General features: G+C 36.8%; 1 protein-coding gene across 2 annotated transcripts in view; it reads left to right on the plus strand.

Moving 5' to 3' along the window:
- The first annotated feature begins 200 nt into the window (after positions 1-200).
- Positions 201-22,764, plus strand: part of si:ch211-51h4.2 (uncharacterized) — a 104,651-nt gene continuing 82,087 nt past the window's right edge. For both annotated transcript variants that reach the window (XM_057362859.1, XM_057362860.1), the window contains exons 1-5: positions 201-393; positions 4,874-4,915; positions 5,547-5,620; positions 6,507-6,575; positions 9,223-9,325. In XM_057362859.1, coding sequence (XP_057218842.1) covers positions 258-393; positions 4,874-4,915; positions 5,547-5,620; positions 6,507-6,575; positions 9,223-9,325 — 424 coding nt within the window. In that variant the 5' untranslated portion in view covers positions 201-257. The remainder of the gene's footprint in view (positions 394-4,873; positions 4,916-5,546; positions 5,621-6,506; positions 6,576-9,222; positions 9,326-22,764) is intronic.

Raw genomic sequence — 22,764 nt, forward strand, 5'->3', positions numbered from 1 at the left:
CCATGATGCTTTTATAAGGATTATATACAGTATTTATCAAAACAACATTTCCAAACACGATTAAAACTGTGTGCGTTTGTCTTTTTTTGCGTTTTATTGTTAGTTTCGTCTTTTTCTATATTTCTCCTGTTACAGAACTGCAGGAGCTCCCCCACGGCGCGCGCTCAGCGCCTCTCCACGCGCATGCCCGTAACCACCAAGCTTCAAGGCAGAGCAAAGCACGCGAGCGACGGAATATAGGGGGGAATCAAAATGCTATGATGGCGACAGCTGCAGAGGAGATCTGCTCCAGCCATGCCATCTCAGAAAACACTGACACATCCGTGTCTTTCAAATCCGCAAGGAAAAACCAGGATAGAACCTGGAAACTGAGGTTTATCTATCTGCAGTGCTGTGAGTATCAGGAGAGAGCGAGAGAGATGCTTCGTGTTTAAAGCATTACACGCCGGTTTCATGCAAGTCTAAAACGTTCACCCCGCCATATATATGAGTGAGTTTCACCACCATATTACATCATTGACAGAGCACTTTATGTCTTCATAACTCTCCTGAGTCCTGAGTGTTTGCGTTGTTCGGGTGCAGCCTGAGAGCGATCCTAGATATGACGTCATTCTCCTGTGTGCATCATTCTCTGATGCGCTTCACGTGTACACTTGGGAAAAGGGTTTATCTGGTTGATTTAGTCGGGAGCAGTTGTTATTGTTTCATAGGATATCTCGTAGCCCACACTGTTTTAAATCCTTTAGGAAAATGAACCATTGTTTTATTATTGTGTAGTTTTTTTTTCTTTAGATTACCAATATTACAATAGCTTTACCACAAATATTATAGTAAAGTGTGGTGCAGTAGTGAGACCATGGTGAATTTGTGGTTACTGTGGTTTTACTACAAATACAATAGTTAAACCATGGTTTTTGTAATTGTTAATTGTTGCAAATGATGCAGTTGTTTGTTTCTCTTAACTTGCTTTTGTAAATTGTGTGTTGATGATAAGTATTACTGCTGCGCAGAAAAATCGCCAGTGTTAAAAAAGGTCAAATGAACTCTCACAGTGTTTATATAATCCACACTTTGAGAGTGTGTGGTTAAACCAATTTCAAGCTTTTTAGCATAGGCTTTGATCCATTGATATGAAAGACATTGTCTCTTAGAAAGACCTAGTGATGTAAAATGACCGACCACAGGAGGTTTTTTTGCGGCTTTTAGAGGCGGGTTTATCTAAAATGATGAATATATGCCAGCCAATCAAATTAGATCCCAGAGAGCGCTTGCAGTATTGTGTTCAGTGCACATTCAGATGGTCAGACATGGTCTCAGTCTGTGAAGCATTCGTGAGAACTTTGTTGTCTTGTTTTAGTAGAAAGCTTGCAGGTGTTTTGTAAGAGTCAATTATTTTCATGAGAGTAAAATTATTTGCATAATACTTACTTACATACTTACTAGGCTGTTTTTATGGTTAAACAGCTCCAACTGCTACTGTAGCTTATTCTGACCATCAACTGGAAGCCTGTATACTCTAACTGCTCGTGTTGTTTATACAAGATCAGGCATAATTGTCATTATGTTTCCAATATTTCGCCTGGTTTATAACCCTAAATGGATTTTAGCATGGCAATAACACAATTACTGTCTGCATTGTGATTACCAGAAATGAGGTTTATAGTGCAAGTACATAAAAATTCAACAACCTTCCATTAATCAGAGCTAATATGAGAGACCAGCGAGAAACTGCATTAACCAGCAGAAGTTGTGATATCCAGATTAAACGGCTGCGCGAGGATGGTACTCGACTTGGCCGATTGCCACCGTAGCTGATATCAGTGCCATTAAAATGCCATCATGGTTACTTTGCTACTTCTGTACTCATTGTCATCCATCATTTTGACTGAGTGTGGGCGTAATTTAAATCCGTAAAGGAGCTGCCCCATAATTCTGCCTGCAATGAGTGTATACAATACTTCAGGCATTTTGTCAATTAATCAAATCTGTCCGTTTGCAGGTTCTACCCAAATAGGAAGGACTCGTTCCTTCTGTTATTTGCTGGCTCACGGCGGTGATGAACCTCTTTCATCTCTCAAATTTCATCTCCTGGCATGTCATATTATTATTACGAAAACTCATATCTCTCAGCTGCTAAGAGTTAGTTCAGGGGCCTGATGATATGATACGGGCCGTGCTACTTGACAGATTATAAAAGTTTTTGTTGTTTTTAGACTCAAAATGACTCCTGGCCGATGAGAATACCTGGTTGTTATACTCTGAGGCTGATAAAGATGGCTTCAATGATCAATTTTCCATTTGAACAATAAGTGTTTATTCCCCGATAATATTCGCGCATCTGTAACTAATCCTGCCCAAACATTTACACTGTAATTGGAAAATCAAACGCTATCTGTAGTGTCAGCAAAGTCAATTTGAACTTTTCAGTTTGGGTTCTCAATCGTGACTGCTGTGCTTTTTTTTCGGCGAGAGGCTAATCACAAGCATCTTATTAATATGCATCAAAGAGCTGTGGCATCATTTTTGTAATTAGGGCAGAGGAGAAGTGTTTGTGCCTAGAATGTTTTTCTCTTTCTCGCTGTTTAGTTTCGCAGCTCCCCCAGCATTAGATCAGCTGTCTCTCTCTACATTTCTGGCCTACCCTTTTGACATTGGCGTTAAAATACTTTTGCACATCTCAGCTTAATATGCAGAGATGCCATTAAGGTTTAGGAATGTGTAAAGAAACACTTATTGTTCTATAGCTTTTCATATGTATGTATATATATTTTTTCTTCCGATTTATACAAATGCGTATACATTACGTTTTGAATGATGCTTTGTTTTTAACTCATCTTTCCGTTATTGGGGATCAGGCCAATGCATTGTTTGTTTGCAGCAAGTAAAACGCTGCAAGCCGGGCCCTATAGTCCCTTGTGTTATTAAATATTTTGGCTCATTTCATAATGCCTTCAGCTATCATTAACAGTGTACAGTACAGTGCTCTCAACTCCATTTAACACATTTTATCATATTGAAATACATTCTACACATTTCAGAACATTTGAAACACGTCTGCAGATCCCATCTGGACCTGCTGATGACACATTGGCCAACTTTTTTGACTGTGAAGCAAATCAAAACAAATTTTGTTTGTATATTATACATTTAATAGTTTTTGGTGTTCTGTTTTTTAAATGTTTGCGTTAGAGGGATTCAATATTTTTATTGCCTATTTACACCAATATGTCAGCCAATAATCGCATCGGTCGATAAAAGCAATTTTTCACACAATAGTTTAAAAACAGCCGAGGACCAGGGACGAAATATTCTGTCAATCAAAAGAGGACAGGAAAATGCAGTGAATTTTGCTCTGTAGATAGACGGTTTCAAAGCAATAACATAAACAAAGATTACTGAGCATTCGCGTGTTCGTGGACTGCCCTTAACTTCCGGTACACATTTGCAAACAATAGAGTGCCTGTAGATTCATTCTGATAACAAACGAAAGAAACCGAGAAGAAATCAAGCGTAGCATTAGTTCTGGCAGGTCACGTGAGTTCAGCTTGCATCAGCTGATCACATCAGGCGCAGCTAATCAACGTTAACCAATAGTCATACAACACACACTAGACTGCGTCCTATTTAAGTTGCATTTCTTTGCTCCTTATCAGCTGCTTAATCGTGTTGCACCTAAAACCCACCTCCATCCCCATCTCCTCCTTATCTGCCTGTATCTTTGGATCTTTTCATTTAATCCTGTTACGAATCATGAACTGTTCTGGTTCCTCAGGTGGGGGGGACATGTATTATTAGAAACAAACACAGACCAGAAGTTAACTGCAGTCTAGGTGCGTGCGTCCGAAGAAACGGTCTATAGAAATAGTTAGGAAACATCACCAGTTTTATGTTCAATATTAATAGTCATTATATGAATTAGTAACATTCAGAAAGTTATATTAATTTAATCTTTGACATCAATAGATACACTGAATAATCCGCTATCAGTATTCGTGGAGAAATTTAGTGTCAAATGCACTCTAGATTTTATTTGTGAGAATGATTAGACATGTTTCATAAACTGTTATCTAAAATAAAATTTTAAATATATGAAATGCTTAATATCATCCCCACCTGTAAAGTGTTACCCTACTTTACATTAGTAACATGAACCAACAATAAGCGATTGTTTTTCAGTTTTTATTAATCTTTGTTAATGAAAATGCTTTTAACTTTTTAGTGTCATGATTCTGCCGCATCATGTCATGTTTCTCGTGGTCTAGTGGCAGGATCATGACAAAGGGGTATTGTGGAGAGGGGTATTTTGGCCCTTATGGCCTTCCATACACCCTCTCCGGTCTCGTCTCTGTTCTCGCCCTCTCATCTCCTCGTTATTGCTCGTTTATTGTTTCATGCCCTTCACCTGTTACCCTCTTGATTTATCCCCTTTATAATGCCCTTGTGTTTTCTGTCCTGTGCTGGTTCATTTTGATTCGTGTGGTGTAAGTCCCTGTGTCATGTCATGTTAGTCTAGTGTAGTCATTTTGTAAATTATGTCAAGTGTTTACTGTAGTTCTTGTGTAAGTTTAGTTAGTCTTAGTCCTGTCTTGTCATGTTATTATATTCCCTTGTTTTGTTATGTTACCCCCTCGTGGGTTTTTTGGTTTTGTCTTTATTATTTATTAAACGTCTTGTTAACCCCTTACCCGCTGTCTGCACCTGGGTCCTCTGTCCTTGTGTCTCACCACGTTTTCCTGACATTTAGAAAGTCTTCTCCTTTTTGCCCTTATTTTACCCAATGCACCAACTAACTTTCCTGCTACGCAGTGAACATGTTCATGTGTACTTATTTAGTATAAAACATTTGTTAATATTAAATGTTCTCTCTCCACAGATTTTTTAACTATCGCTACAATTCTGGGAACCGGGATCCTGGGTAGGTAACAGCTTTATACGTGTTAAAAGAACTGCATTACACTGAAATTGAGTCAGTATTTGGTTCAGAACATAAGACATTCACTATTATCAGCTGATCTACAGCACTGAAGCTCTGCAGATCATTTTCTTTTCTTTAATTAACCATCGTAAAGAAACATAAATGTGCAAAGAGTCTCTTGGGTAAAATAAAATTCATGCGTGAGACCATTAACAGACAAAATTAAGTTCAGCGCAATTTCTCAATGGGTTCTTGGTAAGACTTTTTTCTGTTTTGGTAATGATATATCCAGGTTTTATGGTCTGAACAGCAACAGATATATATTTATAAGACACTGCAATTACATGGTGCATTGAATTTAACTATACTGTTTTCATTGAGATTTAATAGTTGTTCAAATGAAATTTCTCATTCTTTTGTCTCCTGAGTGAAATCATTTTGAAGCGTTCATCTAGCCATAGTAAAATTACAACCTGTAAATGATTCAGTCGAGAGATTATTTCTTGTATATGTTTAACAGTCTCAGATGGCTGAATATGTTTGCTTTCATAAGGCCTTGCGGATATGTTCAAAACTAGATTCTGCATTGACAGACTCATCTGTTAACAGCATTTCTGGCATTTTTTTTCAGGATTGCCGGTAACAATAGCTCGAGCAGGTCTGCTACCTTTCCTGACTTCTTTTCTAATTGGCTTTCTTGTGCAGGTAACTTGTGAGTTGTTGGATAATGCCCCCTGCTGTGTGTTTTTCCATTTGCTTGTGAATTTGTATTAGTTTGTTAGTGACATTGTTTGGCATTTAGCTTGTTGTTTTGTGACAACTTTTCGTTTAAGCTTTTTCACACCCACTTGGTAATAGACTTAGCATTTCAAAAGCGACATGGTTTTTCAAAAGAGCTCGGTTTCGCATGGTAATTATAAGTTGGCCTCTTTTGTTTTCGTATTTTTATTGTTCTCGTTTTTAACCTTTTTTCTGACATTTGATTGAGTTGATTTTGACTTCAGAGAATCTGCCGCTTTGAAGCAAAATTTGTTTTTTGGTAATAATATGACATTGCTGCTGGTGGTTGTTTGTTAGACATTGCGATGCATTGTAAAATTTGTCTACGTAGTTTTTCCGAGCTGCTAATTGCAGTGCACTTTGCCTTTTTACGTGTTTTATTTATAGCTACGTTTCACACCTCTAGTAATCATCCAACGTTTCCCAACTGAAATCTCTTTGAGAATACTCTTTGTTCTTCAATTTCAGCACAAATAGTTGGTTTAGCAACAAAATATGTATTGATAATTCAATTGCTCTATAACTGAATGAGCGCAGCGCAGCTCTGAGCTCAAGCACAGCAGGTAATGAGCCACCCCACATGAAGCGGCGAAGAATTAGAACACCCATCATTCATAAAGTCCTGCATGTACCCTGCCACTTGTGTTTATTAAATATTTTAGGTAATTTCATTATACTTTCATAAAGACTGAAGTACCCTCTGTTTAGCCATTTTGTAATCCATTACATGTTTTTTTCCCCCAGAATTGGCACAAAAGTCCACACGTTGTTGGTTTTAATGAGTCATGTTGATTATTTCTCTTCCCTTAAGGCTTTGCTCATATACCTGTTTGTGGATTTGCTGCAGAGATGCCGTTTAGCCCAGCTGGAGACAATAAAGGTAAAAACAGCCACCTGTCTGTGAAAACCCAGCTGAAGACATTTTTTGGTGATTTACTGTTTTTTTATATTAAATCATCCTACATAATGTAAAGCACATTTTATGAAAGTATAACCTTGATATCTTTAATATTGACTGAGTAAGGCCATGTCAAAGATTGAAATGCTAACACTTTATAATACCGTTTCATACTTACTTGGTAGTTATGCAGGAGCTAATGCAGAACAAATGGTTAGTGCTGCACTAACACTGTAGTCATTATTGATAACTAATAATAAGTAAGAAAGATTAACTAATCAGTAGGTAACAGCATACTGATGTTTAAAGTTAGTTACAATTAGTTACTTATTACTTATTTAATTGTTGTTAATAACAACTAAATGCTGTATGTCTCCTGCAGAACTATACAATAACTAAGACTCATTTAAAATAACTATCCATTAACTACTCACTAACTGTGCGTTCAGACTGCCGCCGTCGAGAGCGTCAAAGTGGCCGGAAGTCATTCATTTTCAATGTGAGCCGGCAGCGAGCAGCGGCGCGACGCGTCTTGGCCGTTGAGGGCGTCAAGAAGAGTTGAAATCAGTACAACTTTATGGTAATGAGCAATGACGCGGTTCGGCGGTAACCAATCGGAACGTAGAAGTCGTTTCCTTGAGAGGATTCCAGAGAACGCAGCCCTGTAAACTTTGGTCTACGTCAGAGCACCAGAGCGTCCACGAATCTTTCTACAGCGTTGTTGGCAGGGCGCCCAGAGAGCTTTTTGACGCTCTCGACGGCGGCGGTCTGAACGCACAGTAACAGTTGCAAAAAATAATTTTGCCAGTAAACAGCCTATTAAAGATACCTGTTTGGTATTAGGATTAATTATATTAATAGTTTTAATTCATTTGAACAAATTATTTTGGGAATTTCGTAGAATTCTCCATACTGTGATATTTTTATTTATATTGATTCAAAACAAATCAATCTATTGTGCTTTTCAACAAAAATAGTAAAAAATAATCCCCCTCGTAATCACTGTATTGTCACTAATGTTTCTGTGGTAAAATTGAAAGATTTCTTGTCAATCAATCGTTACAGCGTTGTAACCACAAATAATGCACTGTTACTTTAAGGGGGAGGGGCATGAACATAACGGCCCTGTATGCAGAAGTCACAGCAGCAGTGTGTTCAGATTGAATGCTGCTAAAATGCTAAACCACATCTATCAATTACTTTATTGATATATTCAACATGAAATCACTGCTGTCTTTATAGTATAAATTATCTATACAGACAGATGAAAGCTACAGAAAAGAGAAGCAAACAAGACACTGTGATTTACAGAAACAACTGGAAGCTAATAACCGAAACCTGGATTTACAGTTAACATTTTGTGTCAGATATGTTAAATCGCGATTAAAACCATACCCAGTTTTATATATTGCATTGACTGTTACTATTGTGTAACTGTAAAGTTTTTGTTAGTATTTATATCTCTTGTGTCCATAAAAATTCAGCTCTGTTCTGGTATGTGTGTGGATTGTAAATTACTACAAGCTTTTGTTTTTACAGTACTGTTTTATTTATTGGTAATACTGGGGATTTTCATTTTTAATTTCCTTTACCCCAGAATTGCTTTTTATTAACGGGTTATGATTTTCACTTCATAATACTGTTGCCCATCATAATTACTTAATACTGATATGGTAAGACCTGAGTAATTACTAAAAAGTTACTATGATTTTCACATAATAATTCCATAATAAGAACAGAGTAATCCTATTTTTTTAATAATTTATTATGAGTTACCAATAATTTCTTAATAGTTGATAATGAAAACACAACTTCAGTTAGATTCATGATAAGCAACAAGGAGAGATATGTCAGATATGTTTGTGAGGTAAGTGAGGTGCAGTGATTAGGAGGTGTATTTCTTAAGTTTCTTTCCTTTTAAATAAATAAAATAGGAAATAGGATAAAGATTCATGAGATTTATTTCATTGATACGATTAACGTTATACGATTGATATGAAAATCTTGAAAAGGACAATATTAGACAATAGTTTGGTGGTATAACATTAAGTTTACTCAAAGTAAACAAAATTACTTAAAATTGTATTTTTCATAGTAATTAGAACATATATAACCAGTTTATTGACATAAGTATTTTTAGCAGCTGTTAATGAGTAGTTGATAATTATTTTAAATGAGCCTTAGTTATTTTACAATTCTGCAGGAGACACACAGCATTCAGTATTTATTGATGACTTTTAAATAAGTAATAAGTAAATAATTGTTACTTACCTTAAACATCTGGATGCTGTTACCTGCCGATTAGTTAAACTTTCTTCCTTATTAGTTATCAGTACAGTGTTAATGCAGCACTAACCATTTGTTTTGCATTAGTTTCTGCATAACTACCTATTAAGTATGAAACAGTATTATGAAGTGTTAGCATTGAAATCATAGTGAAATAATGGTCAAAATCTAACTTTGATGCTTGTTATCTTGAAGTAAATGCATGCTGAACATTTTAGGTCTTTATTATAAAAAGGTTTAAGGTAAATTGTGCAAAACAATACATGAATAATTTACTAGAATGATCATGTGAATAGAATTAAATAAGACTGTGTTGATGGAGTTTTCTGGTGTCCTGCTGCAGCCTTTGGAGACTTCGGAGAGAATCTCAATGGATGATGTCGGTTCTGATGAACATCAGACTCTTAACACAGAAGAGGAAGAATATGGAGAGGACATGGAGGCAGGTGTGAATCTTTATAAACAGTAAGATTTAATTATAGAGCAGATGAAGTTGAAATGCGTCATTGATGCTGTACAGTTATTGGAAGGGAACACGTGTGGTGAGCTGTGCACTGCAATGTGACAAATCTGAAATGTCTGTTAGATAATCATAATCCTATCAGCATACACCAGATGCATTGAAGCAGTTGGTTTTGGGCCATGTGTTTTACAGTTCAGTTCATTCGGTCTCACCACATCTCACCTCACCACATGGTCTCACCAATCCTTCACGTTTTTTCTTGGAAAGAAACAAATGTCGGCTCAGGTTGATTTATGCGGCACCTTTTAGAATGTTGTTTCAAAGAATATTTTACAAATATGCTAGTATATTTTACTGTGTAATTATGATATTTTTATTTGAAGAAATATGGTCAGAGTTAAAGGGATATTTCAGAGGCAAAACAAAACTTTCCCATGTTCTACTCGCCCTCAAGGCATCATGACTGAATATGACTTTCTTCTTGAAGAATAATGCAGTTGGAGTTATAAAACCACGTATCATTTCTGTAGAAATATCTATATTGACAGCGCTATTAACGTTAATCTGTAACTTCGAGGTTGCGTCATTTGCCGGAAAAACGAGCCTCTGGTTCACGCGCAGCCGAAGTATAATGGAAGTTAGACATTAACGTTAAAAGCGCTGTCGATATTTCTCTTAAACAAACGCTTCGATTCGCTTCAGAAGACCTTTATTAAGACCACGGAGCCGTGTCGAGCTGTTCTTTGATCCACGGATGCAGTTTTTGGAGCTTCAAAAAATTGCCCCCCATTCACTCCCATTCTACCGCTTGGAAGAAAAATGATTCATGGTATTATAACTCCGACTGCATAATTCTTCAAGTAGAAAGTCATGTTCAGTCAGGATGCCTTGAGGGTGAGTTAAACAATTTTGTTTTGCCTCTGAAATATCCCTTTAACTAGAGTAGTCATTACGCAGTCGTTTCTGGGGAAGGCATACCTTTGGTTGGCAATTTCAGCTTAATACCCCCAGAGAGCAAGCCAGAATCTGTGGTAAAGACATTTTAAAAGATGTTGAGATACTAGGAGAAAAATCTTGCGAGGAACCACGACTCAGCTTGAGCAGCCCGTCCATCTCTGGCAAGCCACACATTACAATTTGGCTCTGAGAATGTTGAATAATATCCGTTCCAAAATGTTCATTGATTTTTTTTCTCATTTTAATACATAATCGTGAAATGAGAAGAATGTTTTAGGATCTAATATCCTGCACTGTGACTCTGACTCCTAATGAGTCTTTAGATTACCTGTACCAAAATCTTATTACTAAAGCCAATATTATGATATAAAATAGTTATGTGATAGCAGCAAAGTTCATAATGAGATTTTGATCCCTCGAAAAATTAAAGTCCCCGCCAAGATTATTAGTCTACCATTTGTGTTGTTTAGAAGCCAAAGCTGTGTTGTAAATGTAGCTGTAATACTAATTGAAAATAAACATGTTTGCATCCGCATTGCATTTGTCTTAACTCTTGCTGTTTAACGGGTTATGCAGGAGGTGCTGGTCCACTTAAAACAGTAGGAAGTGTAGGAGGTTAACAGATGGCGGCTGTATTGTTTCTTTGCTAAAAGGACCACGGGGACTGTTAACAGAGGCGGATCAGAAAGAAATGTATTAGCTGTCCTGAAATGCACTGGTATTAGCACTAACTAATCGCTTTGGCCCACGTGAGAGAGACGTTAAGTATTTTTGACGTGAGATGGAGGGAATATGCAGCTAATGAAGATGAATGAGGTGTAGAAAGAGACCACCCTGTCAGAGGGGTTGACGGGTGAGACGAGAGGACTTCCTATAAACGTCAGAGGAAATCATGGGCATCTGACACAGACACATTAATTGAAGACTCCCCTATTGGGTACATAAATGACCAACTCGCATTACTGTAGCAAAAAGTTTTGTCATCTGAATGAAATTTCACTCAAATTATCTCAAATCAGTATAGTGTCATTTTTGAGGAAACTGTTATTATTTGTTTAATTTTGTATCCGTCTTAAATCAACAATTTACTTTCATCTTTATATTTCTGTGACATTCTAACATAATTGATCTTGAATCCCAGTTGCAGAGAAACACGGCACCATCACGCTCCTGCATTTCAACAAGATTTATTTCTTTAACGTTCACCTTGACAAATTACTCTGACAGATTGATAGCCAGCGGCCTCATTCTCATGCCGACAGTTCATATTTAAATAGAAATGTATGCGCTGATATGCTAATTAAAAACAAAGCTTGCTGAATATGTGACTCTCGGGCATTAACCCTCAATATTTCCCCATCTCCTACTTGAAACGCTCATTTACAGTATATGTTTGTAAACACCATGTGAGGCCTTTATGGACACAAGCCCCGACTTGATCAAGTTTGCATGTATAAAATAATGTGAGGGCTAATCTTTTAATGTCTTCTAAGGTTTGCAAAGTATTTTACAGGTTTCCCTAATTTGGATTGTGCCTCCTTGCATACACAAAATAAAGGGTGATGTCAAGGCAAATGTTTTACTGTAAATATCACTGCAACAATATATATGCCAGAAAGTAATTCTAGAAATGATAACGGTGTTCGGACTCCCCTTGTGCATTTAAGTTGCTGTCAATGTGGCAAAATAGAGAATTTTGTGTGTTAGCAATCCAGCAGCATGGGTTTGATTCCCAGGTGGACACACAAACAGATGAAATGTACCCTAAATGCACTGTCACCAATCTTCTTTGGGTAAAAGTGTGCGCCGTGTGAGTTAATGTAAATATTCAAAGCTGCTGTGTCACAAGCACTACACAACTTATTTGTTGCTAATCTCCCATGAGGGGAGGCTTATATGGGGTTATATCATTTTTAAATTATCACCCCTTATATGGGACATTTATAAATCATGTCCCCTGCTTATAATGAAGCATTTGCATTAGATTGCTTGACCTGACTGAAGTCCCTAACACGTACTTTAGCTCAAATTGTGTTCACAGCGCAAAAGGTTGTGTGGTGAATTCACTCATGCTGATCAGATGTACAGCTTAAATGCATTCTAAGTGGTTTCGGATAGAATTGTAAATAAATGACAACATAAGAGTTTGCATTAGTGAAATTAAAGGCGACAATATTATCTTCATGGTAAAATGCACTCGCTTTTTTTTTAGTTCAAAATTCAGATCCGGTTTCCTTTTTGTAAAATCTTAATTAAAACTTTTTCTGTTATATCCCCTAACCATCCTTCTGCTTAGAGTTGATGAAATTTCCCTTTCTACATACTGTTCTTTGAAGTGAAGCAGAATCGAGTCAAAGCACTTCATTTGTTTGTGCTGAGCAGCTCAAATCAGCAGTTAAAAACAGTCTGAAATGGTGTACAAAATTAGCTCGAGAAATGTCTTTCAAAATAACTTGCGTCTTAGCGTATTGCTATCTGAGCTTAATGAATAACTTGAAATGGCATTCAGCATTTCATCAAGGGAAAAATCGTTTTGGAAAGATAAGCATTTTATTTAAGTTAAAGTAATCAAGATACAGACAGCGGAGTTAACAGACACAGCTCGGTGTCAACTAACCATATAATCGTGTGTAGATAGAATGAAAAAAGATTACGTTTTACATATGAGGATAAAGCAGTTCACTTTTGCATGAGCAAATATACCTGTTGTGTTTATATATAGCTAACACTCATATAAAACCCACTGTAAAGTACACTATGTTTATTTATGAATGCCATATTAATTATTTTGCATATAGTTGGGCCTGTGCAGTTTATAGTAATATTTATTTCTTTTGGATTCATAGAACCGTTTGATTTAAGATGAATCAATTTACGTTTTGCACGTTATTTATACATGACATTGTTCATGCATTAAACATTATTTTGCCAAAATGATGAGTGTTCATAGTCAGATATACAGTATAAGTCTGAGGTCGATTAAGTGTGAGAGCTTTTGAACGCTGCCTGCAGAATCGTCCATATCCCAGCAAATCCCCCGCAGAGCCCCACTGAGCCCAGCGGTATATTCTTTAACTCACGATCAAGGTGCCTTTCACGCCCATCTCTGCTATTATACTCATAAAATGCTTGAAATTAATAACCTATCTGTGTTAATACACTTTTAAATAAAGCATTAATGCTAAAGATTTGCTTTATTACCGCAGGCTGCGCGAATGTGCCAAGCAGTATTTTCTCTTAGGGCCTCGCTTCATTTATATGCTAGGTTGACAGTGTCATCAGATAGGTTTTGCAATGCCCTCGCATTCTATGATTCAATTAGGCTTTCATGCCTGGGCTGCACGCTTGGCTCGCTGGCGTTTGATAAGAAGCCCATTAAAAAGATAGATGTCTCTAAGCACAGAAATGCACTGTAAAAAATATTCCACACTGCTATCTGCTTAGTGCTAAACGCGAAACTGCGTGTTGCAGAAAATACGATAAAGAGTCGATATGCATTCATCATTGCGAAAATTGAACAGTAACGTTTGGAACAATTTTCTGCATGCCCTACCAGACACATGGGGTTAGTCTGGTGCGATCGGCTGGCACTTTCATATTTGCACATTTGATTGATCTTTCCATAGCGCAAATGAGGTGTTCAGCCTCGTGGCAATAATTCAGATTTACAAGGTAAAAGAATATTAAAAATAGTATGCTAGACTTCGTATTTCCTTCATAAGACCATTTCATCATCAAACCTGTATGTCAGTGTGTGCAAAAGAAAAAGTACTAGATGAAAATACTGTAACTTGGTTTAATGAAATTAAAATACAACTTTAGGAGTAAATATGAGCTTTCATTTGTTTATGCATTTTCACCAGTTTATATGACAGATGTAAATTACTGTGAAAAAACTTTAGATTTCTCACATTTTTCTTCAAAATACTCTTCGTTTGACAGTGATGTGCACATCAGTACTAAACTCTCTTTCTTACAGGCTGTTTCTTTAGCGTTATTCTGGCAAGCCGCTTTCGATAAATAGAAGTGTAAATCGGCAAGGTTGCTGTAGTAAATCGTTTAGATTAACGCATACAGTTTTATACAAACGTATATGGGACTCGAACATGACCTTGGTGTTGCGAGCACCATTCACCACTAGCACCCTAAAGAAGACATTGCATGGTTTGAAAAAAAAAAAGCTCAGCAAAGATCTTATAATCGCACGCCTCAGGCACAGGGATGAAATCATTATGGTCTGACATATACTTGCATGCTGACAAACAAGCAATTTCCAAAAATAAAATGTGGCAATGTGCCATGTGCTTGAGCACTCCAGGGTTCTCCTCATTTGATTCGTTGCTCATTTTCCTCTGCTCATCAGCCAGTACATGACTCATTTAAAACTCACTTCAAGTATTTAAAGTGAGAAATCTCAGAGTCCGCATCATGTCGATAACTTTCTCTGACAGAATTAGCGCATATAGTCATTGCCGTCCTTTTCGGCACCAATGCGCCCTCTATGTATCTAAATTAGGTTTGCAGAATGTGGATTACGCCCTGTTCAGTTGGCCATCGCAACAATCACTCATCAAATGATCAAAAAAACCTTAAAGTGGAAATGAGCACTATTTGGATTTTGGGAAATATGCTGCAAAACTATTTCCAAGTAAAGTTACTGAATAAACTTCAGTAACACTCTTTATGATCATATGGTCACATGATATTCATCCTAGGAAATATAGAAGCCGCCATTTTATAATCTCTTCATGGATATTTTAAAAGCCTCCTGGATCTGGAAGATTTGTCACATGGTGTTGTATTCCATTAAGCAACAACAAGTAACAGAGCTTTTTTCTCTAGCCAGACAAACTTTCTTTCGATCTCCCACTCTCTGTCTTCTCTCATTCCTCCTACTCTCACCGGCTCTCCCTCAAGACTGGCTGTCATCCTACATTTCCAGGCATAGATATGAAGACAGCTGTTTTGAAATATTCATGTTACTTTTCGGTGTGACTTGCATGTTACTGTTTCCGTCTTATAGAGGAAGGTTTTTGAGAAGAAGAATTTTGTTAAGTCCTGCTCTTCGTTGGTTCAGTTTTGTAGGTGGATATTTTTGTTCTAATTTGCGCTGACAGACGCTGACAGCGATGAGCTTGTGAACGTTTTTTTTTTACATTGATGAAAACAAACAAAACCAAGCGGTTCAATTTTGAGAGTGGTCAAACTCAGAAGACGTTTAATCAAAATTTCTTTCCAATTACATTTTAGATTTTGATTGGTGGACAGCGACAGATAATTGGCTTCCCCTTTTAAAATAGTTTGAAAAAACACAAATTTCTTTCCTGTGTTGACATATTTCCTATCGAAACATCAAAAAGTTTTTATTTTTTCTTTAAATAGACAGAAGCCTGAGTTTACGTCACAGCCAGTACGGACATGATTTGTTAAATGCTATTTGTTATTTGTTGTTAATAATAGATAAAGACATCATAAATACACAGTGACTCCAAAGCATATTTGATACTTTTGGCCATTTATATTTTGCATTAAAATATTCAAATTTGCATTAAATATCAACACCAATCCAGCTGACATCTGCAAACAAGCTTTCATTCATTTTGAAGAACATATCTATTGTTTATTATTTACAACCAACCAGTAAACCTATTTTCGGATGTTTTGTTTGGAACGAGTAGATCACTTTGACTTGATATTTTGTTGTATAATGCAACATTATACCACGGGGCTGTTGAATGCTTCAATCTAATTGGTTGACAAACGTTCGATGGGTATGCATTAACTTTCAGTAAAATGCACACCTATGAAGGTGTTCCAGGTCTGCTGACCGCATTACAGTTACATATCACTTCGCCAAGTTTAAACAACAGAAATGTTATAGTGTAGCCCAGTGGTTCTCAAACTTTTTCGTTGTAAGGCCCCCTTTGTGTTAAGTGCATCGTTTTGCGGCCCCCCATATAAAGACGTATAATCTTAAACTTAGAATTTTAATTAAACCAAAAACATTCAGTTATACAATGCTGGAACCTCAATTTTTTTGGTTGGTGGTGTCATTTTTCTGATGTTTGATTGCATAAAATCTATGATAAATTTCTATATTTCATAAAATGCCACAAAATCTGTGGCCCCCCTGGATCCATCTTGGGGCCCCCAGTTTGAGAACCACTGGTGTAGCCTATACAGGCCATCACCGCACACAGCACCCTGCTCTTGATCTGACGTTTATATTGTCAAACTTTACTGTTAATGGAAACGTGTGCAGTTTCGTTTCAATAAACAATAAAGCATTTCAAAAACAAGAAATACATATACTGAAATCGAATAAATAAAATACCTAAATAGAAAAACAAAATGCATTATAAACACTGATAGCCTACTGGTTCGTTTTCCTCTTCATGCTGCTTATAACTGATAACAAATATATTTTGATAGACGTACTCTTTCAAAAGTTTGCGTGATTTTTTTTTTTACTGCTGAATATAGAAACAATACGAGGAATAAATAATTTATTATCACTGGCTTTTCTGTCACATTACAGCAAACACGCAGGTGTGCACGCGATCTCTCGCTCTCTCACTCACACACCCACCCACCACGTGGCTCAAGCTTCCGAGTCCGTTCACTCTAACGGATACGAGTCCTACTATCAACAGCATTTTAAAGACGATAAATAGGGCTGGGCGATATATCGTACGATTCTTATGCTCTCAGTTTCTCAATGACTTACGGTTAAATGCCGCCACATCCGAAAGCCAGAGGGCGCTCTTGCGCAGAAACTCCGAATATGGGAAACAGAAGAAGAACGATTAATTCCAGGAAATGCCTGTGGTCATATTCTATCACTGTTCTTCAAACCTTTTCAGGTATTTTCATGATAATAAAGTTGATTTATAGTAATGATGATAGACGAGTGTTGCTTTTTCAAATGTACGATATAAATGACTCAATCTCATAGTGATTTTAGATCGAGCAGACTAGTGTCTTCTATAGAGATGTGCGATAATTGCGATGATCTGAAACCATCGCGATGAGGTCAAACAATCGCGATGAGACGATTATTTAATAATCGTGACAGCCCTAGCAAGAAGGACACTTACCAAATCGCGCTATCGAGTCGACTGGAAACGTCAACAATGGAATAGATCGCGTTCACGTTTTTTATCGCCTTTTTCTTGTTATATTTCAGCATATTTTTCTTTAATTCCTGGATAAAGTGCAATAATTGTGGTTAAATGAGTAAAATGTTGTGAATTTAACATGTGGTTTATAAAAAAAATTAATATGGAAACTGTGAAAAAGGAAGTCAAACTTTTTTTTTAATATTAATAACTTACTTTTGTTAGCTAAGAATTTAATTCCCAAATGTAATTTTTTTAATTGTTTGTAGTATTTAAGAATTATTTGGGACAATATTTAAAAATGCTGTCAAAAGCAAATAATAAAAAGCTGGAATTTTGTTAGACTTATTTGATAATATAAATTATATTTCTTGTTTTGAATTTATTAATATGGATGGATTGAACATTTTGATTTTTTTCTTTCTTTTTTGTCTTTGTTTTTTGGTTTGTATTATCTTTTACTATTTTTTCTCGTCTGTTTTTGAATGTAAACTGTATACCATCTTATAAACTGTATACCTTCTTGCGATAAAAAAGCACTTTTTATCGCAGATGAAATCTATGCAATTGAATTGCCACTGCTTTTACATGAAGGTGGTTATGAGGACTATACATATAGGTGTGTTTTTTCCACATATAAATCTCAAAACCTACTTCAGTTAATGGACTTATTAATGGAACACTTAAGAAAAAAGATATCAGCTGACATTCTCGCCCAATGAGCATTTAAGCTGTGTTCCGCCATCTGGGGGGCTGTTCACCCAGTCTCGTTAAGCAGAAAAAGCACACGGAGTTGGTTAGCCAACCGTCAAAAAACTGCAAAAGAAAAAGAAATGCAGATAAACGTCATTAAAACAGCATGTGGATAAACGTTGTTTTCAAGTCTCTGTAAAAAAAGAGAAAAGCTGATAAGCGTTGTTCAAAACAACAGGAGGAAGACTTTGTTATCAAGTAATTTGATCATCAAATTGTAAGTTATTTATGATTTATAAGGCTGCTGTGCCTCAAATCATTCTGGTGGTTGCTGATGTGCACATTTGTTGCTTAACGTTAGCTTTATTTGAGACAAGTGATTTTGACTGTGTTCAGTCTTAAATTTAACACATTGTGCATATTTGCTGTTATTCTGCATAACAGTGACATTTTATCAGATAAATAGTAAATTTACTATGGTCAGTTCCATACGTTTAGTTCACTGTAACCTTACCAGTTTAATATTAATTAGGGATGCACAATAAATTATCAGCCATATCGGTATCAGCCGATAAGTGGGCATTTTTAATGTTATCGGTATCGGCTGATAATACAAATTTAGCCCGATATATTCCAGCCGATAAATCATAAATTATTTCCTCTGGTTAAACTTCTTCAGCTGCACGCTGCTCACAGATAAAAGTACAGTACATAACTGTCTTTCTGTCGTGATCATTCATACTGCTATAAGCAAAACATTATTGATGTAGGAATAGTATGTAGATGCAGTATTAATGAATGTGTAAATTATAGGAACAAAAGTATATTGTTTGAACCATACTGCTGTCTGAATGCTTTCTGTCTTGAGACCTGTCAGACATCTGGCTATTAAGACCATTTTTCTGGCTTGCTCTGGAAGAACGTCTATCATTTGTTTATTAAATAAAAAAATATACCAGAAAAGTTTGAAGGTTAAAGAACCATTAACTAGTGTAAAGTAGGCTTGGTACATGATTTTCAGGGGAAAAAGAGAACCTTGTGTTCTGCAGTCAATGTTTTCAAATAAAAGCAGTTTTCCACTTTTTGCCTTTTGTTTCAGTCTTAGGGAATTTTATATTAATATTTAGATTCTGTATATCGGCCAATATAACGGTTATCGGCTTCCAATGTTTAAGAATTATCATCATTATCATATCAGCCAAAATGTACATATCGGTGCATCCCTAATATTAATATTTATTATAATCATAGTTTATTCGCTGGTGAATCTGTGTTTACTGTCTGCTAGTGTAGCACTGGTTTTCTTTGCTGAGAGCTCTCTCATAAGGTGTCGCTTTTAAACTGGCATTGTGTATGTTAGTCAGTGTTGGTTTAGTCTGTGTTTGATCAGACTAGGAGGCAGTGTCTGTCATGTGGTCCATTGTTCCTTTGAAGAGCACATGTGTGTAATAATGATTTGTATTTGTATTGCGTATTATTTTGGTGATAACTGTCTTGCTGTGTTCGGCTTGTTGCGTTTCAAGTCTGGAGTAGCATTGTAAATGTATCATGTGGTAAGTGTGATGGTATAATGATGTAGTCTCACTTCTATAGGAAAGCACAGTACTGTGGTAAGTGTGTGTGTGTTGGGGGAAGGGGGTTGCGCTTGTGCATCGGGCCAAGGCTCAAACATCACAGTTCGCTAATGATCCATGCACTATACCCAACACGATCTCACAGCAATTTGTAACTATTTTATGATGCGGCTAATTTGTTTCAATGATTACTTGTCATTCGTACGTTGTGGTGCGATTTACTACCGTGCCAGTGACTGTTGGTTTTAGGGGTGGGGTTTGGGCAGGGGCTTCAGGATGGCTTTTCCTAATAATTGTGAGGTGTTGTACAATGTACATCGTACTAATTCAGGCAAATTAACCACCTTGTAAAATAGTTACGAATTCCTGAAACCAGGTTGGCATAGCGATGGAAGCTAACAGACATATATTTATAACCACAAAACTAGGGCCGCACGATAAACCGCAATTAACACTAAATATTGTGTAAATCGATCTGTCTAGAGTGATTATGATATTGCAAAGTCAGCTATTACGTTTCATGTGCTGTTTGTCCGTAAAGCACGACTCTGTGATCGATATGCAAAGCTGCTCAATCTGAACGCATTGCGAGTTTGAGTCACCCAACGGACCCCCCAATACAGTAAAACTGCACATTTTAGAGTGGCCTTTTATTGTGGCCAGCCTAAGGCACACCTGTGCAATAGTCATGCTGTCTAATCAGCATCTTGATATGCTACATCTGTGAGGTGGATGGATTATCTCGGCAAAGGAGAAGTGCTCACTAACACAGATTTAGACAGATTTGTGAGCAATATTTGAGAAATAGGCCTTTTGTGTACATAGAAAAAGTCTTAGATCTTTGAGTTCAGCTCATGAAAAATGGGGGCAAAAACAAAAGTGTTGCGTTTATAATTTTGGTCAGTGTATAACGTGCATATGAAAAAGCAACACCCGTCAAACATCATCGTTATTATTAATATACTTTATTGTCATGAAAATACCTGAGAAGGCTTGAAGAAAAGCACTAGAAAGGCATTTCCTGGAACTATGTGTGTTATGGTACCTCTTCTGCAGCATTGGACGTTTCTGTGTGAGAGCGCCATCTAGCTTTCAGATGCAGCACCATTTAACCATACTTCACTGACAAGCTGTGCAAAAAAACTCGCAGACAACCACCAAATGGTGTGTGGTTTATTTCCGATTTATTGTGCTGCCCTGCACAAAACTCAAATTTTGACTCGAGTCTTTAAGGTTTGTATGCAGTTGTTTAACAGTAAGTGGACGTCTGACCATAGAGATGGCAGACAAGCGTGTCATCGTTATGTAGATTCAACCTCCTGATTCACCGCTGGCATAATGATGTTTCACACACATACACACAAACACAGAGCTGCAACATTTCTGTGACAGGTGTTGAGCTTCAACAGCTCTCCATCCTAATTACTTGGCTGTCCCTTACTACAAGCAGATGGCCCCTCTCAAAAATTAATGTTCTAGCCCGCTTCTCTACACAGCCCATTCCCCTATCATCTGTGCCGTACAGGTACAGTAGTCTTAACTTAATGTAAAAAATCCAATCAGATCGCCGTGCCGAAGCATCATTAGGAAGATTGGTGGCTGACTGACATAAACGATTTGAAAAGTGATTCGTCATTCTAATGAAAAGTAAAAACTAGACTGGCGTTAAGAATTGGCATATTTCTTAAATATAAAGTTAGAAACACATCCAGATGCACATTTTCTGGACCATCAATTAGTCAATCTGTATCTGACTAAATATATTCATAATGATTCTGTCAACAAAATTTTATGTTACATCTGCTTTGGGTGTAAGTTTATTTCACTTTTTAGTGATTTGCAGTGACGGGTGAATATACTGAATGAAGCACCATTATTTATTTTAAGAAAAACAGTTTGTCTTTTTCCCACAGTTTTCTGAGTGGTGGATTTGAAGGTCTGGTTAATATAATGTTGTAAGGAGAAACTGTGACTAGGTGTCACAAAGCGAATAACTATAAGTTTAAAGTTTATTTCATATGCTTCTTCTTCTTCTATGTTGGTTTTAAATACAAAGAATGCTTGTTTGTGAATGATGTCCTCCAAGCTAAAATGCTAATATCATCATATCGTACATAAGTGAACACAGTTCAAAACCTGTACCCTTGCATACGTTCAGGTAAGAAAAAATCGTATAATGAAGGTCAATTTTATCCAAAAAGTTAAACGGTTTCAGGACTGCAGAATGTTTCGGAAATGTCAGGTTGGGGGCAGGTTGACACCAGGGTTGCCAGACTGCATGACGAAACTAGCCCAAAACTATCCCAACAACCCACCCCTAATACCAAAAACTCAAAAATGTCACTAAATTCCCTAAAATCCATATTTTACAGACCTTGTTATGCATTACAAACAAATTCTTCTTCAAAATTACTGTATAGAAGTGATCATAAACAGTTTGTTTACATAAATTCGTCATTTTACTTACAAAATGACCAATGACAAACAAAATATTTACACCTGTAACCCACAGAATTGATAAAAATAACACATTTGCGGCAGCAGTTTAAAAGTAGCCCCATTCGCGGTTAAACCGTATACCTGGCAAGCCTGGATGACACACACATTTGATTATAATTATCTGTCTTACCATTTACATTCCTTTGTTAGATGATAGTTGAATATAAAGCTATTACTTGGAAGGTTAATATACAGTATACATTTTCTCTAATTACAAATTTCATCCGAGCAATATTTATAAAAATGTCTTTAATGTAGCCAAAATTTGCAGTTGCAGTATGTGCCTATACAGAAACTGGCTTGTGGAAACAAACCAACGCTGAAAACACATTCACTGGAATAACAAGAGTGACAACTAGCCCCAGACTTCCCTTTAAATATTGCCTCCGTCTTGTTTTCTCCATTTCGCAGTGTTTTCCTCTTGTACTTGATGTCAGCTGCTCTTGTTGTTCAAGACAGCACTGAGACCCTGTTGTATACCAGAATACACAGAACAGCTGCCTTACACAGGGATTGATGTATGCTAACTACTACTGCGCGAGCGTGGTTGAAGGTTATAGCTCAGAGAGAGCGTGTCTGTT

The sequence above is a fragment of the Triplophysa rosa genome, linkage group LG20 (assembly GCF_024868665.1).
Source record: "Triplophysa rosa linkage group LG20, Trosa_1v2, whole genome shotgun sequence".
NCBI lineage: Eukaryota > Metazoa > Chordata > Actinopteri > Cypriniformes > Nemacheilidae > Triplophysa > Triplophysa rosa.